The 17,713-nt window shown below is 37.6% G+C and overlaps 1 protein-coding gene across 5 annotated transcripts in view; it reads left to right on the forward strand.

Moving 5' to 3' along the window:
- RTN4 (reticulon 4) overlaps positions 1-17,713 on the forward strand; it is a 57,314-nt gene that overhangs the window by 22,955 nt on the left and 16,646 nt on the right. The window contains exon 1 of one of the 5 annotated variants that reach the window (XM_084797500.1): positions 6,128-6,325. The exons of the other annotated variants lie outside the window; for them this stretch is intronic. Within the exon in view, the coding sequence (XP_084653626.1) occupies positions 6,292-6,325 (34 nt within the window). The 5' untranslated portion in view covers positions 6,128-6,291. Of the gene's footprint in view, positions 1-6,127; positions 6,326-17,713 lie in introns of those variants that run through there. 5 annotated transcript variants of the gene reach the window in all.

Consider the following 17,713-nt stretch of genomic DNA (forward strand, 5'->3'; position numbering starts at 1 on the left):
TTGCAATTTCTCTGATGACTAGTGAGGTTGAGTGGTTTTTCATGTTTTTATTGGCCATTTGTATTTCATCTTTTAAGAATTTCCATTAGTCCATTTGTAGATACTAATCTTGGCAGATGTATGATAGACTTTTTTTCCTCCCATTCTGTAAGCTCTTTACTTCACTATACCAAGCTTTTTAATTTCTTGAGGTCTCAGTTGTCATTGTTGGCTTTTTTTTCTTGAGCAATTGAAGTCCTGTTCAGAAAATTCTCACCTGTGTCTGTTTTGAAGTGTTTCCCCTTTAACAGTTTGAGAGTTTTGGGTATTAAGTACATTAAGCTATTTGACCCACATGGAATTGATTTTTGTATAGGTAGAGAGACGATAGAAATCCTGTTTTTTTACTACCATTTGTAAAGAGGCTGCTTTTCTCCAGTATTTAATCAAGTGGCTGTAGTTGTATAGGTTTTTCTCTGGGTTTTTTGGATCTGTGCTTGTTTTTGTGCCAGCCCTATGTCACTTTGTTCTTGCTCTGTAGTATGACTTGCTCTGATACCATAATATTCCGGGACTATTCTTTGTGATTAGGATTGCTTTGGCTATCTGAGGTCTTCTGTGTGGGTTTTTGTTTTGTTTTGTTTTTGTTTTTGTTTGTTTTTGAATGTTGATTGCTTTTTCTATTTCTGTTAAGAATGCCATTAGAATTTTTATGGCGATTGTATTAAATCTGTAGATGACTTTTGGTAGTATAGTCTTTGTTTTTTGTTTTTTGTTTTTGTATTTCAAGACAGGGTTTCTCTGTGCAGCCTTGGCTGTTCTGGACTCATTTTGTAGGTCAGGCTGGTCTCGAACTCACAGTGATCCTCCTGCCTCTGTGCTGGGATTACAGGCGCACCACCATACCCAGCTAGGCTTTTTTCTTTCTTTTCTTTTCTTTCTTTTTTTTTTTTTTTTCTTTTCTTTTTTCTCTTCTTCTTCTTCCTGACAGGGTTTCTCTGTGTAACCCTGGCTGTCCTAGATTCACTTTGTACACCAGGCTGGTCTGGAACTCAAAGTGATCTGCCTGCTGTCTGCCTCTGCCTCCCAAGTGCTCACCACCACACGTGGCAGTGGTAGCATAGTCATTGTTATATTAGTTCTGCCTAGCCTTGTGTATGGGCTATCTTTTGGTCTTTAAACCTTTTTCCAAGTTTATTTTATGTGTATGAGAGTTTTGCCTAAGTGTATGTATGTGCATCACATGAGTACCTGGTGCCCAGGGAGGTCAGAGGGTGTTAACATCTCTTGTAACTGGAGTTAAAAGTTAGTTGTGAGCTATCATTGTTGATTCTGGGAACAAAACCAAGGTCCAACAAGTGTTAACTGTCGAGCCATCTCTCCGACCCATTACTTTTAATTTTATTCTTTAGTGCCTTAAATGTTCTCATGGTAGGGGCCTTTAACTTCCATTGTTAGGTTTATTCCAAGGGTTTTAAAATTTGAAACAGGTCTCTCTATACTGTCCTGGAACCTGGGACTCTCCCTATGTAGACCAGACACAGCTTAATTCTTCCTGCCTCCAATTCCCAAGTGCTGGAATTCAATGCTCTTCATTGCTCCTGGCTCCACACTGGGTTTTTGTTGTTGGCTGTTGTTTTTGAGGCAACTCTGAAAAGGGTTGCTTCCCTGATTTGTGCAGTGTGCCCTTTGTTGGGATACAGACTACTGGTGTGTTTTTTAATGTTAACTTTGAATCCTAACCATTTTATAGAAAATGTTCGTCAGATTATAGATAAATCTTGTGGAGTCGATAGGGCCTCTGATATATAACACCATAACATCTGAAAATAGGCTCTTTTTTCCAGACTACCTTCTTATTTATATTCTTTTTATTAACTCCCTGTATTTTATAGCCAAAGTTAAGATTTCAAACATTTATTGGCCATTTGTACTTTAGTTTTTATGAATTGTTTGTTCAACATTTGCTCATTTTAAACTTTTGATACTCTGTTTTTATAGGCAGGATGCAGACTCTTTTGCATTTTTTATTCCATTTTCTATTTATTTATTCATTGACTTTATTCCAATTTCTAAAGACTTCTATGCTACCTCACATTTAAGTGGATGGTTTGACTTTTCACAATGGAAAGCCTGCTTCTGTTTACTACTGTCACTTCATTCTTTCTTAATTCTGGTTTACTTATAAGTGTCTGGGTTCTAGCATGTTATTTTTATTCCTGTCGTATTCTGATTTAGCTTCCTGGTGCCATGCAGTTATCCTATTGAAGTACTGGAAGATTGAGAGTAGGTTTTGGCTAGCTTACCAGTGGTCAATTAGGCAATCAAATGCAGACTGGGTGTTGGCGCCATCTAGTGTTGGTAATGGAAAAACAGTCCTATGGAATATTTGGTAATTAACCATAGTGAATAAATGGCACACAGATGTTTAGTGAGCCATAGATAATGTTTCACACTTGCCAGTGATTTTCAAAATGAATTTATAAGCTATTTTGAATTTTTACATTTTATACAGAATTAAATGCTTGAGTCATGCTCTTACAAACATTTTGAAATGACCTTGAGGATTCTTCAAACCTATTTCTTTAGTATATTTTCATTAAAGTAAAAGGCCTAATAGTTTTAGCTTTTAAATTGTAAACTTAGAACTACTTTGGGCCTTTAGTAATAAGTGTGTGTGTGTGTGTATTCTCATTGAATAACATTTTCAATTTCTCTGGATTTTATATTCACTTATTGAAATTGCTATGTGATTGTTAAGAGACTTTGAAAATACTTTTTTTTTTTTTGATCATTTTAAGTGTTGTCACTTATTTTCTAGATCTCACGTCCTCCATTTGTGAAGATTGAGTTCAGCAGTGTTGAAGTGCTGACTTTCAGTCTATAGAGGGCATTAGATTACAGTGTATGGTAGGGTTTCTGGTTGTTAATATCTCTCAGGAATAAGATGTTTAGTTTTGTACTTCTGTGTTGCTCAGAATTCTGAAGTTAGTCTCAGGACTGCTGTGTAGCTGTCATTGTTTTCATATTAATAAAAGATCCTGGTTCTCCATAGTTGTTCTTATTTCCCTGTGCTTCTAAACACTAAAGGAAAAAAGGTAAAACAAACCAAAAGTGTTGATGGCTTCAAAAGAAGAGAAAAGTAGAAAAGGAGTTTGAGAGAGCTGGGTGAGGTAGGAAGAGGTGGACACCAGTGTGGTTTTACTGTCTGTTCTTTTGTTTCTTTTTTTGAAACAAAAATTACATAGCCTTGCTATATAGTGTGCTGGCTGGCCTTGAACTCAGAGAGAGCCACCTGCCTACCTCCTCCATGCTGGGCTTTTACATCAGCTCTGGGACAGTTCCCTTGTTTTAAATCCTTCCAAATAGAAACAAGATTTTTAAAAAATGCTCATACACACACAATTTTATTTTATTTTATTTTATTTTATTTTTTGAGACAGGGTCTCTGTGTAGGCCTGGCTTTCCAGGAAGCCACTCTGTAGCCCAGAATGCTTGAACTCACAGAGATTTGTCTGTCTCTACTTCTGGAGCGCTGGTATCAGAGGTGTGCGCCACCACTACCCGGCTCAAGAGGTTTTTTGTTTTTTGTTTTTAATTAGGAATATTATTTAATTATTCAATTAAGATACTATTTAATATTTAGGTAAGTCTATGTTGTAAAAATCTTAGTGTTTTTCTTACTGAAGTGGGAAGAAAGACTGAAAGTAGGTAATTTTAGAGTATAGTATTCTTCAGAAATGAATGCGGGGCACCTTGTAGGTCTTTGGTCTTATTTTTTGTATTATACATTAAAGCTTGATCTGTGACTCCCTCCTTTGGCATTCTGTACTGTTAAAGAAAATAAAATACTACGAAACATGGAGGTATCATTTTGCAAATTGAGATGAGTGTATGTTATTTGAGAATTACCCTTGAAAGAAATCTTTTTTTAAAAAGGTTAGTATTTAAATTCACTAAAATGAAGTTTAATGAGAAAATATGACCCATAAATTGGGTAAGTTTCACTTGCTAGCTTTTCAGATTAAAATATTTTGTTGAGCTAACTTAAAGGGACTGCAGTTTTAAAGCTAAGAAGTGGGTACAAATGTCGGTACTCATGAGTTAGCTAGTTTTCTCTGTGCTTAGCATAAATTGTACTAGACCTGAGTGTCGTTTTGCAAAGTTGAAATATTTACTGAACTTAAAGGCTTCCAGTTTGCTTCCGTAAATAGAAACTTACAGTACTAAAAGTACATTTAATATTCATGAGTGTATTACTGCACACACAGGCTTGCACTGTAAAAATAAGCAAGTGAAGTACTACAAGTATGTGAGTTATGTAAATGCCAAATACTTTTACCTTCGGAAGTATGATGTAATCTGAAGATAGCTATTTACTGTCTTCTGGTGTTTGTTTTTCTTCTAGTGGAGCTCAGATTAGAGCCCCACACCTTCAGCCTGCTAGCCTTACACTTGACCAGTTAGCTACATTCCCTGTCCTTGTCAGTTTGAAAGTGCTCATTTTAAAATACTGTCTTGAAATATTTTTGTATTTACTGAACAGTTTGGGATGCTAAACTGTTCTGAGAATAGGCCACATATTTTCATCCTTGGTGTGATCTGGTGATGACAGTGTTCTCAGAATAATTACATTATATAATGGCTCAGCAAGTAAAGTTAAATGTTAGTTCTTAAACTGGAAACACTTGTAAATTTATTTTATTTTTTCCTTTTATTTTTATTTTTTATTCAGATTACATACTGAATGTTATCCCCTCGCTTGTATCTTCCCGTTCCCGTCCTCCTTCCCTCTTCTGCCCTTTTCCCCTCCCATAAATTGATTTGTTTATAATTAAGCAAGAAAGGTGGATAAAGAAAAACAAAGACAAAAAAACCCTGAATCATTGGCATTCTAAGCACTTGAGGATTTTGCAAGATTTTGCAGTACATGCACTCAGAGCCAAGTTTCAGAGAAATGTTCCCATTTCAGTGTAGTTACAGTTAAGAGATACATGTACCTCTATGCATAGATTATATGCATAGTATTTTGTTGGGCCGTATGTATTTTAAAATATTTTAGCTGATTGAATTGCCACTATGCATTTCCTTTTCTGGTTAGGCAAGTAAAGCAGTTGTGGAACATTAGAAAGGCATTCTAGGGGGCTATAGAGGTGGCTCAGAGGTTAAGAGCACTGACTGCTCTTCCAGGTGTCCTGAGTTCAATTCCCAACAACCACATGGTGGCTCACAACCATCTATGGTGTGATCTGATGCCCTCTTCTGGTTTGCAGGTAGAGAATTTTATACATATTAATAAATCTTTTTTTAAAAAGAAAAAAATTCTACACTGGCACGAATGCAAGTTTAATGAACTTTGAAAAATTAGAGATATCACAACCATTATTTTTTTTATTAAACTATGCCATTTTCATAGGGTAAATGATATAATTAGCACATGACTGTTTCTCCCTTAGCCAAATATCTATTAATGGTAGGTAGTGAGTATTTATTAAAAGATTGAATTGGGGAAAAAAAAAGATTGAATTGGAACAGATTATAATTAAATATATTTGGAAGAGTCTAGATTTCCAGAAATGTTGAGTAAGAAAGAAAAAGCTTTGGTAGCTGAAGTTGAAAATTTCTCCATTGAAGTAATTTATTTAATAAGCATAAGTAATTACATTGATTTTTTTTTTTTCCTGCATACCTTTCAGGATTCAAAGTGTGAGTGGTTTAAACCTCAGCAAGGTCAGGAGAAAGGGCTGTTTCCAACACAAAATTGAAGTTATTAACCCATTTAAATCAGTCCATTTTTATCCTGTGGGTAAACTGTTGATTTTAGAGTTTCAAGTGAAACTGAAAATAAACAAACAAAAAAATGAGCCACAGCAGTACAATTGAACTGCCCCTCAAGAAGGAAAGAGAAGTCTGTGTGGGTGCTCTTGGTTCTGTGTCTATTTCAGGTATATTTAGTGGTTGGCTCTATTGGAAGAGTCTTTTCTTTCCCTTTCTGTTTGGTAGCTGCCCCTTCCCCGTGCAAAGGCAGCTCCATTTGGCATGAGCAGTAAGCAAATGGCCAGGACGATAAACAGATAGGAACGCATTAATGTCTGAGTATTAGTAGCCTAGTTACAGATTGTACTGCGTCAGCCTGCTCCACACCCCAAGACATCAGGTGACTCCAGTCCTGCTGCAGTTGTGCAGCACAGACTGCAGCCCTGAGCCGAGGAAACGGGCATTTCATTTCTCAGGGAGAACTTTGCAGTTTACAGCTTTTTTGTGGGTATGCATGATTTGTGATCGCTGCTGGAGGGCAGATCGAGACAAGAAATGGACGGTCAGAAGAAACATTGGAAGGATAAGGGTATATCTTTTAATCTTTCTTTTTTTATGTAACCAGTAGGATTTCTGTGGGCAAAGCTTTGCGGTTTAGATATACTTAGGATTGAACTAAAGCCTGTGAGGATGTAATGCTAAAGATTAAAATACAACAGCTGCCTCCTGTGTTTTTACAGTTGATCATGTACAGGAAAGACATGATATATTTATTCTGTTTATTTGATTTAGTCTTTTCAGTCCTGTCTGTTGGGTTTCTTTTGTAATCATGCATTTGAAATTGGTATGTGATTAACGTCTCATTTGTTGGTCACTGTGGTGTGGAGAATGTACAACCATCTCTGTAGTCTGCTACGGCATTTCAGCTTTAAATAAAGCTCAGTTGTGTGCCTGAAATCTCTCCATAGGTATGTAGATAGCAGAATTGCATTACGATAGGCTTTTCTTTGAAAATCCGATGTGAGTCTTTAAGTTTTTACTTGAATGCTTTTTATTTTTTGTTTCTTGAAATTATCTAAATGTATGCACAGTTTTAAATATGTATCTAAATTTAAAGTACTTACCTTTGTCCTTGTAATAACCAATCAGTGATCTTGATCCTTTTCCTCCCCCTTGAAAGCTCAGATCCTTTCAAATTTCAGTGAATCATTGTGTAAGAATTTAAGCCTGCAAAGAAGTAAAGTGTTGACTATTGAATATTTTAACAGCATTTTATTATGTGGCTTGTCAACTGTTATTTATTAGAGCAAGCGAGCTGTATAGCTGAGCACTTAGAATAAATGGTCTTAAGTATTTCTAGAACTGTTTATAAGTGGCCCAAATAAACATCTCCCTCAAAGGTTAGGGCTTTTTGGTTTTGATTTCCTGGCTATTTTCAAGTTTTATAATTCTCTTAAAATGTTACTTCCTTCTGGAGCAAAATTACTAAGATAAGAATAATGTTAAAAAGCATTTCTGCAGCAGACCAACTGCAGTGCCCTGCTTTAAAACCAAAACCAAAACTGCTCAGTAAAAATGTGGGGAAAAGGTGAGTTTAGCATTAGATTCATAGGAGGCTTTGTTAAGGATCTTTTATTCAACATAAGGAGATGGGAAAGCAGCTGTGAGCTCTTTATGTATGAGCTTAATGAAAAAGAGATTTTTCTTTATTTTAGCTAAAAGTGTTAAAAATGAAGCTATTCAGTATAGTTTTTTTTTTTATGAGTAAAAAGGTATCAGTGATAATAAAATAGGAAAAAAGCCACAGTAGGGCCTGTTCTGCAACTTCCAAGTCTACTATTCAGTAAAATGTTAAGCTTTTACTTGTTAAGACAATGTAGAGATATAAAGACAAGAAATTAAGATGTAGCAGAATCCATCTTTTATTGGAGATTTAATTATTTAAATGTCCTTAAACTCAGGTTCACTCATGAGTCTCTGCAGAGCCTCGATTTATTTATATGTAAGCTTGGTGGGCTGGCATTTCTTATTGTCTTTTGTTTTTAGTGCTTGTTTGAGTCAGTTGGACCAACTTTACTATGTTTTGTGTTGTTGTTGTTTTTGTTTTATCCAGCGGTGGTTATATTTTATTGTTTTCTATATCATCCACTAATGTTTCAGATCATAGAGTGAGATTTAAATTAGAAATCACTGAGATGCCACCGGTGAATGCGTTTTTCTGTATTTTGAAAAAGTGAGGAGCCTAGTCTGAGGTGTGGGTAAATTTTACACACACACACACACACACACACACACACACACACACACACACACCTGCTCCCCCATTTCTTCATTCTCGTACTCATATACTCCTTCCCAAATCTGTCAGTGCTAACAAATGTTTTGATTTCAGGTTTGGTTTTTGTTTTGGTGACATTTTAAGTGTGAGCTGTTTGGTTGATTTTGTTTTTTCCTATTAGATACTTAGTCTTTTAGGCTAAGAACATTATAATTGGCATTGTTACAGTTTTGCTATTTTCTCTTCGTTAGCAGAATATTTTGATAAATCTATAAATGTTTTATTATTGAAGTTATGGAAATCCCAGGTTAGCATGAAGGATGGGAAGAGCTGAGAGTCTAGGCCAGTTGGGGGAAGAATGCTGTAACTATCAGCAGCAGAGATGGCTCCACACTGTAGCCCCTGGCAGCCTGTGAGTTCTTTTTTAGGTATCTCTACTAAGGTAAATGGATCCCTGACAGCACCACAGGAAAGAATTCTAGGACCAGACAGTAGGAAGAAGAGTTGGACCTCTATATATAAGCACAAAGGTTAAGAGAAAGAGGTGCACCTCACAAATCTGTCAGAAATATTGGGCCAGAAAGCTGAAGATGATGCTCCGACAGTACAGAGAGTTTTGGTGACTGTTCAGGCAGCAAACTGTTTCTGTCATTTTTTTCATTTTGGAGGCTGCTAACCTGCACTTAAGATTCACTCAGGTAATTAAGTTTTATTCCTTCTCAAGACTCTGATGGGGTTGAAGACCAAAGAGTTTAGACTTAAAATAAGGCTTAGTTGTTTAGGGGTTAAGATGAGTTTTGGTCTAGATAGATGTTTTAAATTGATAAAGATGAGATATGCTAGATATTAATTTTCATTCAGGATTTTTGACTCACTTATATAATTCCTGTTTGTTTTATGGTTTTTGCTGTATGTAGCTTATTTTATTTATGTGTAATAATACAAATGTATATGTAAAAAAGCAATATAATTTTAAAAAAAGATAGAGACAGAAGTGCTTGGGAAGAAAATACTACATAGTGTGAGCACAAGTGTGGGCTTCTCAAAGAATGGGAATTAGCAGCAGGCATATGCATTTTTGTGGCTCTCCAGGTACAGCTCAAGGATTGCTAAGAACCTTTTTCTATATGTGAGATTATAGAGTCTGATGAGTCCTTTTATAGATTCCAGACTTGGTTAAATCAGGAGCACTAGGGTTGTACTAGGAGCTAGCGCATGGTCATGGTCTTTCCTTTGTAAGTGGGACTTCCGGGTGAGATTCCTGGAAAACTGCAAATATTAATTGTGCTGGAATTCCTGATCCTTAGAGGCCTTACCAGCTTGAGGGCTCCTCTCCCTTCCCATCCCTCTAGTTCTCCTGCCTTAACCACATCTGCTTTACAGCCACTGAGAAGATAGACTCATGACAGTGACTACAACTTTTTGGTAGAGTAGACTCTATAGAATAATAGCTGAAAGATAGATTGATGGTATCAAAGATGGTAGAAGGTTAGACGATCAAGGTCGGATTTCCTCAGTCTTCTCTGTAGAAGACTTGGAAAATCAGCAATCGAGGGTCTTGTGCCTCAGTTCTAGTATGTTTTGATTTTGTCTGGGTAAGAAAACTTGCTCTTAAATTTTTAGTTTATTCTATTATGGGACTTATAGGGTTCTAGTTTTGAGGTTCTCTGGGGTTTTATGACAAGATGCTCTGGGTCAGGCTGTAGAAGACACTTGGTTTGTAAGGAAGTAAAGAACTTTTTTTTTTATGTTTTAAAGTAGAGAGTAGTAATTAATAGCAAACTCAGAAGATTGACTTATGATGTTGTATAAACTGGAGAAGAACCCAGAGGCCTATGTTCAAGATTATTGTAGTTATGCCTGGATTTTAAGAAGGCAATTTTGAACCTTATCTGAAATAGAGATGAAAAGGAAGTAACAGCTTTGAGGAAAATTAGTGAAAAAATACTTGACAGTAGTATTGTAGGACTACATGAAGTTGCAACCAGAACAAAACAACTGTTTAGCATCAGTAGATTAAAAAAAAAAAAGCCAAATTGAGTTCCAGACTTTTTGCATTTGAAGTGCTGGAAACACCAAGAAACGATAAAGAATAGGAAACAAACGCAAAGTGAGGACATGTTTTTGAAAGGACTGAAGGTGGGGAAGGGAAGACTAATAACAACACCTACAATGTGAAGCACCAGGAGAAGCCAGCTCTAACAGTGGTGGAGCAGGAGACAGCGGCTGCCCGCTGTGAGGAGTGTAGATGTGTTTGGGATAAAGATAAAGTGACTGGAAGACCCTGTCAGATTTTAGGAGAAAGTGTAATGCTGCTCTTTCTTACTAGTGCTGTTGTGGATTGGGAAGGTAAACTTCTTCTGTAAATGGCCTTTGTGAGAAGTTTCGGTAGCATTGAAGTTCAATTCGGGACAAGATGGTGTTGGAATACCACTGTATCTGGAGCATTCTTCCCTTGTGGACTCTTAGGGGATGTCCTAGTCTTGCCTACAAGTCATTTCAGTTTCTGCAAAAGCTTCAAGTGGTTGAGGTTGTGCGTGCAGCGGCCAGGGCCCTGTCCAGGTTCCTGAAATGCTGGCCTTTCCCTTGGGCCTAGGCAGGAGGCAAGCTGAGAAAGGAGCTTGTCAGTAACCAGTTTTAAGAACTGCTGATCTTAAGAAAGTAACTGCTTTTAATTCTAAACGTAGCTAAAAATCAGTGAAATTTGGGTTTTCACCTAATTAGCTTTTTAAAAAAAGATTTTTGTGGTTGTTTAGTAGCAGATCTGTGTTTTAGAAAATAATAGAGAATGGCTTTGAGGTTTTTTTTGTTTGTTTGTTTTTAATAATGAAGTATAGGAATTAGAGGATCACCTTGTTTGTTGTATTCTGTAATCTTGAACAGTTCAGTAGACATTTCCACTTTTAACTTACATCACTTTAATATGTTGGTGATTAAGCCAACATAATAAGCCTTTTCCTGTTTGCAAGTTTAGGCAATGCTAAATTGATTATAATTGAATTTAACTCTGTTCTTTTATCAGTGGTTACTGTTAAGTTGATAAGTATTTGAACTTCAGCATGTGTTTTCAGCATTGCTTTTCAGAATGATTGAATTATTGCTTTGAGCAATAAGTTAGTGTTTGTCTTGAACCATGGCTAAAATTAAGTATGTGCATTGCTGACGGCTTTAACTGTAGGATAGGTATTTTGTCCGTTTTATGTGAATTACAGAAACAGGCTTGCATTTTTTCCAAAGTAAATGAATATATGTTTTCCATGGTTATAGAGAAGTGTAATATAGACTCAAGGGATATGTATTGCAACCAGTGATGGAAATTTATTCATTTGCTTTCCTTCTTATCCAGATCTGAATATTATTAGTTTTTATCAGGACTGCTAGCTGATCTAAGTTCCATGTGATGACTGAGTTAAAATGAATCTTTTTAAAGAACAGTTCTAATTGTGCCACTGAAAAAGTTTTTCTTTGCTTTTCAAGTTAAGCTTGTACTGATGGTCCTGGGCTGATTCTAAGGCATTCCATGCTCTCCCCAGCTCATCTCCCATTGTACCCACATCAGGCCACTGATGGATTTGCTCCCTCAATATGACTGCTTTTGTATTTGCCGGTATCTTACCTTTTCTTCCAGTTTTTATTTGACCATGTAGTATTTAAGAACCATTCTTCCCAGATAGACATGATTTCAGCCTTCTTTAAACTTATCTTTTGATTTACAATTTGTGTCATCTATTAGCATTATATATGAGCTTTTTCTGTAAATTCCTTAAAAGCAGGAACAGTGGTTTCCTCACTAGGCCTCCTAGTTGGCACTGTACAGCATTTCCATAAAATAACAGGCATAGCTTTAATGGTTTGTTTACTCCTGGCCTTGAGTTTTATACATAATTTATGATTAAAAAAAAAAAACAACATATTTTTTTGATTGGAGATTTAGGAGTACCCGTTTCTTAAAGGAGCAGTGAAACAACTTAAAAGAATTTTAGGGGACCAGAGAGATGCTCAGCAGTTATAAACGCTGGCTTTTCTTCTAGAGGACCCAGATTAACTTCCCAGTACCCACACAGCAGCTCACAACCATTTATAACTCCAGTTCCAGGGGATCCGATGTCATTGCTGCCCTCCATGAGTGCCAGGGCCACAAGGTACACAGACATAAATAGAGGCCAAATACTCACACATAAAAAATAAATACTGTTGGGTTTTGTTTCGTTGCTGTTTTGTTTTTGAGATGGGTTTTCAGCTGTCCTGGACTCTCTTTGTAGACCAGGCTGGCCTCAGACTCACAGAGATCCGCCTGTCACCGTTTCCCAAGTGCTGAGAAAGTAAATACTTTAAGTATGAAGCTGTTGCATATTCTCTTTTTCCCTAGGTATGCAATCTCTTATAACTAAAAACTGTCAATTTTTGTGCAAGTAAGGAGTGAGTACAAGTAGATTGGTACATATTAAAGAGAACATATTTAGTTTCAACTTAAAATGGCATTAAATCTATAGCTTTTCCTATGAATGGAAAATACCATGGTTTAGAAAAAAATTGAAATGTAAAGTAGTATTTTCTACTCTGTTTTTGTATTGAGTTTCTGCGCCCCCCCCCCCCATTTAAAAAATATTTTATGTGTATAAGTGTGTGGAGATCAGAGGATGGCTTCCATGAGTCCTATGGGTCCAGTTGTCAGACTCAGGTCATTTGGCTTGGTGGCAGGTGCCTTACCCACTGAGTCAGCTTGAGCCAGCCATTTTTGTGGTGATAGCTATAGGAACTAAAGTAAATAAATTATTAGTGCATTAAGTGTGGTGATAGTAGCTAGCTTGCTTTTTTTTTTTTTAAATGGGGCTTTAAAATCAAAACCTGACTTCAGGCTATTTTCAATGCTAATTTGATTTAAGGCAAAATGTAATGGATGACTTCTACATCTAAGACATTTGGTCTAGCCCTATTTTTAGCTGCAGCAGATGACAGTCTGTGATTTCCAAATGTATGCAGCTCTTCTTACTTTGTACTGAGTCAGTGAAAGAAACACTGAGTTCCTTTACATTTAAGTTTTAATTACGTAAAGTACACTATACAAAATAATCAGGTTTTACATTTTTAAAATTTGAAAGCAAAAACAAAACTTCAGGGAATAAGTCACTTTTTTCTAAGTTATAGGTGTTTAAATTAGCATAAACCCATATGTATTTCCCACCGTTGGGGGGAGAGATTTCTGTCCAGTTTATCTTGAATCTTTAAAAGGGGTGTTGATGAACATTTTGTTTAAAAGTTAAAAAAAGTTCCTTACAAAAACAAATCCTTTATGTGATACTTTGAGAAAGGCTTTGTGCGCATGAGTGTGCCTTCTGCATGTATGTCTGTCCCACATGTGTGCTTGGTGACCAGTAGAAGAGCTGGGTTCCCTGAACTTGAGTTACAGACTGTCATGAACCATGATGTAGGTGATGGAAGTCAAAACTGTATTCCCTAAGAGCCTTCTCTCCAGCACCCATAATCAGAAACTTAGTTTGTATTTTCTCCCATTTTGTGGATTGTCTTCACCTTCTTTCTTCATTATGTCCTTTGAAACATAAAAGGTTTTAGTATAAGAGGTTTAACACTTTTTGTGCTTACGCTTTCTTATATCATTCCTTAAGAAATACTGCCCAGTAGAAAGTCTTGAAAACCTACACCTATTTTTTCTTTTAAAATAGTTGTTATTTTGAAAGCCCCCCGCCCACTTGTAAGCATGTGTGAGTATGCTACAGTACACATACAGAGGCCTGAAGACACTTTGTAGGGGTTGGTTCTTGCCTTCTACCATGTGGGTCCAGTAGATGAAACATTTTAAACTTCTGTCTTTAGATTTTGATTCTATTTTGAGTAAATTTTAAAAGTATCTTTGTTACATTTAATAATGTGTGTGTGCACTAGTAAGTGTAAGGGTCCAGAGGCATTAGATCTCCTGGAGCGGAAGGTAGAGCAGTGCTCACTGTTAATAGCTGAGCCATATTTCCACCCATAAGTTAACCTTTTCTGTAATATAAAGTAGTGGAATCCAGCGGCATTCTCCTGCAGTTGGACATCCAGTTGTCCCAATAGCATTGTTGAAAAGACTTCTTAGCATCCTTGTGAAAGTCACCTGACCACAAATATGAAAGTTGACTTCTAGTTTCCGAATTTCATTTCACTCTGTCCCTGTGTAACCATGACCATGGCAGCAGGGTCTGCGGTAGGTTTTGTTTTCCTTTTTCTGATCTCCAACTGTCCCCCAGCTTGCCATCCTCTTGTTATTAAAAGCTGTGTAGGGAATTTTGTAATGGAGAAATATGAACCCTCTAACTTCATCGATATTTTCCAGGATTATTTTGGCTACTTCAGATGGCTTTCCCCCCCTTCAGTTGCCTTGTTAGTTTTTGTTGGAGAGCCAGCTGGGCTTTTGTTTTGATAGGGATTGCACTTTTGGACTAATTAGAGGAATGTTACATGTAATCCATGACCATGGGGTGTATTTCTGTTTAATTTAGTAATTACTTTCTTTTAACTCTTAAGTTCTCAGTTTTTTTCTCTTGTTTTCAGCTATGCTCCTGGGTATTAGATTATTTGTTTGTGAATGTAAACTGTGGTTTTGAAAGTTTGTGTTCAGACTGCTCATTGCTGGTGTGTAGAGAGACAGTGGACCTACAACCTCACTAGACTGCTCATTGCTGGTGTGTAGAGAGACAGTGGGCCTACAACCTCACTAGACTGCTCATTGCTGGTGTGTAGAGAGACAGTGGACCTACAACCTCACTAGACTGCTCATTGCTGGTGTGTAGAGAGGCAGTGGGCCTACAACCTCACTAGACTGCTCATTGCTGGTGTGTAGAGAGACAGTGGACCTACAACCTCACTAGACTGCTCATTGCTGGTGTGTAGAGAGGCAGTGGACCTACAACCTCACTAGGCTGCTCATTGCTGGTGTGTAGAGAGACAGTGGGCCTACAACCTCACTAGACTGCTCATTGCTGGTGTGTAGAGAGACAGTGGGCCTACAACCTCACTAGGCTGCTCATTGCTGGTGTGTAGAGAGACAGTGGACCTACAACCTCACTAGGCTGCTCATTGCTGGTGTGTAGAGAGGCAGTGGGCCTACAACCTCACTAGGCTGCTCATTGCTGGTGTGTAGAGAGACAGTGGGCCTACAACCTCACTAGGCTGCTCATTGCTGGTGTGTAGAGAGACAGTGGGCCTACAACCTCACTAGACTGCTCATTGCTGGTGTGTAGAGAGGCAGTGGACCTACAACCTCACTAGGCTGCTCATTGCTGGTGTGTAGAGAGACAGTGGGCCTACAACCTCACTAGACTGCTCATTGCTGGTGTGTAGAGAGACAGTGGGCCTACAACCTCACTAGACTGCTCATTGCTGGTGTGTAGAGAGGCAGTGGACCTACAACCTCACTAGACTTGGTTAGGAGTTCTAGTTGCTGTTTGGTAGCTTCCTTAGGAAACTAAATGTAAAATCACAGTAGCTACAAATACCTTAGTTCCTTTTTGTCCAATCATTCATTACCTAACTTCTGCTCAAAGACTTCAAGGACATTTATGGGAGTGAAGTGTCAAAGAGACGTTACCCCTGTCTTACTACTGGTTTTAAGGGGGAAGATGCCAGTGTTGCACCATGAAGAATGATGTCCACTGTGGTTTTGTAGATCTCATTTTTATCAGTCCTAGGATAATTCTTGTTTTCTCTTGCTGTTTCGTTGATTGTTAATTATAAAATAGTGTTGGACCTTTGTCAGATGGTTTTATGGCAACTATCGTGGCAGGTGTGTCTTAGTCCTCTTTCGTTTCTATGGTGTATCTGTGGCTTGTTGTTCACATGTTGCACCAGCTTTGTATTCTCAGAACAGATCTCGTTAACCTATGATATAATCTATATATGTTGCAGGATTTGACTTGTTAGTGTTATGGTGAAAATACTGTTCTGTATTCATTCATATGGGATGTTGATCTGTAGTTTCCTACCAATGTCTTTGCCAGATTTGGGTATCTGAATTGAACAAATTTCTACATTTACTAATGATATAAGGCTCCTGTGAGTATCAGAAGCATGTAGATAAATTTCTTGGGCTTTTATATCCTTCCTCCTTGCAGCTTCACGGACAACCTCCTTACAAAATGGGGTTGAAAATCCTTTTGTATTGTCACAGTGCTTTGGAGAATATATTCTGTCCTGTGTGTGATTACCAGTGTGTAGGTTTCTCACCCCTTGCCTGTTCTTCCCTCATGGTCTCATCAGCGTCTCTTCTACAGCATTCCTAGGACTTCCTTCAACTTGACTATCATGGTGTTTGCTTTGAGGTAGTCATGTGCAGTATGTGTGAACTTCCATGATTTCCAGAGTTCTTATGTTTATTGAAAAAAATCTTACAGCATCTGATCATTTATTAGCAGGCATCATGCTCTTTCTGTGTATGGTTGTATCTGTCCCTGCCAACACCTGTGTGTGGATGTCAAGGCTCTATGACAGTACTTGGGCACAGAGACAGGATTTCGTTTTGGCCTGGAGCTGGCAGATGAGGCTAGGCTGTAAGGCCAGGGAGCCCAGGATCTGTCTATGTGGTCCTGGCACTAGGATTACAAGTGTTTGTCACCATGCCTGACCCTTTTACATGTGTTCTGGGCATTGGACTTAGGCCCTTGTGCTTCCCAACAAGCACTGTACCAATTGAGTTTTCCCCCTGAACACATGGGTTCTCCTTATGTAGGAAATCTTACTGGGAGAATAGCACTCACGGTACTGTTTTTTAGTAGTATTGAATAGGGATTAGTTGAGTATTTTGTGATTGTAAATTGTGATTGCCACTAGAATGAGATTATTTCAAAGAATACAGAAATGCATAAAGAAGCAGGTGAGACTTATTTATAATCCTAGTATTAAAAAGTAAAAATGCTATTTAGTAGAGTTTGTTTGTTTTCTTCCCCCAGACTTTATGGTTAGACATTTTTTGTTTGGTTCGTTTGTTTTGAGACAGGGTCTTGCTATATTTAGCCCAAACTGGTCTCAAATTCACTGTGTAGCTCAGGCTGACCTTGTATTCATGATTTTTTAAATACTGTTTTCCAGTAGCTTTATAAACATCTCACTTTCTTTACAGACCAGTATTTCCATTATATGTACACTAGTTTTCATAAAATTCATTCTGCTTTTAAAAGGCATTTTCAAAAATATGATGGGCCAATGAGATAGCTCAGTGTGTAAAGGTGCTTGGCACCAAGCCTGACATCCTGAATTCAATTACTGGAACCCACGTGATAGGAAGAAAGAGCCAATTCCCTTAAACTTAAACTATCTTGATTTCTATACATGTGCTATACGATGTGCATGCTTAGATCATTCACAAGCACATGCAAAGTGAATGTTTAAAAACCTAATATTTGCCAGGCGCGGTGGCACATGCCTGTAAGTCCAGCACTTAGGGAGAGGGAGGCAAAGGCAGATGATCTCTGTGAGTTCAAGGCCAACCTGGTCTACGACAACCAAGGCTACACAGAGAAGCTCTGTCTCTAAAAATCAAAACAAACAACAACAAAATAACCTAATTCTTTTCTGCTCTGACAAAGTACTTGTCAGATATATTGCAGTAAGCTCTTAGCTATCCTGTCTTGCTGGTGAGTAAACTGCTGTAACACTGCTGGTGTCTGTGTTGGCTAGTTTTATGTCAGCTTAATACAAGCAAGCCTC

This window comes from Acomys minous (assembly GCF_964271855.1).
Source record: "Acomys minous genome assembly, chromosome: 10".
NCBI lineage: Eukaryota > Metazoa > Chordata > Mammalia > Rodentia > Muridae > Acomys > Acomys minous.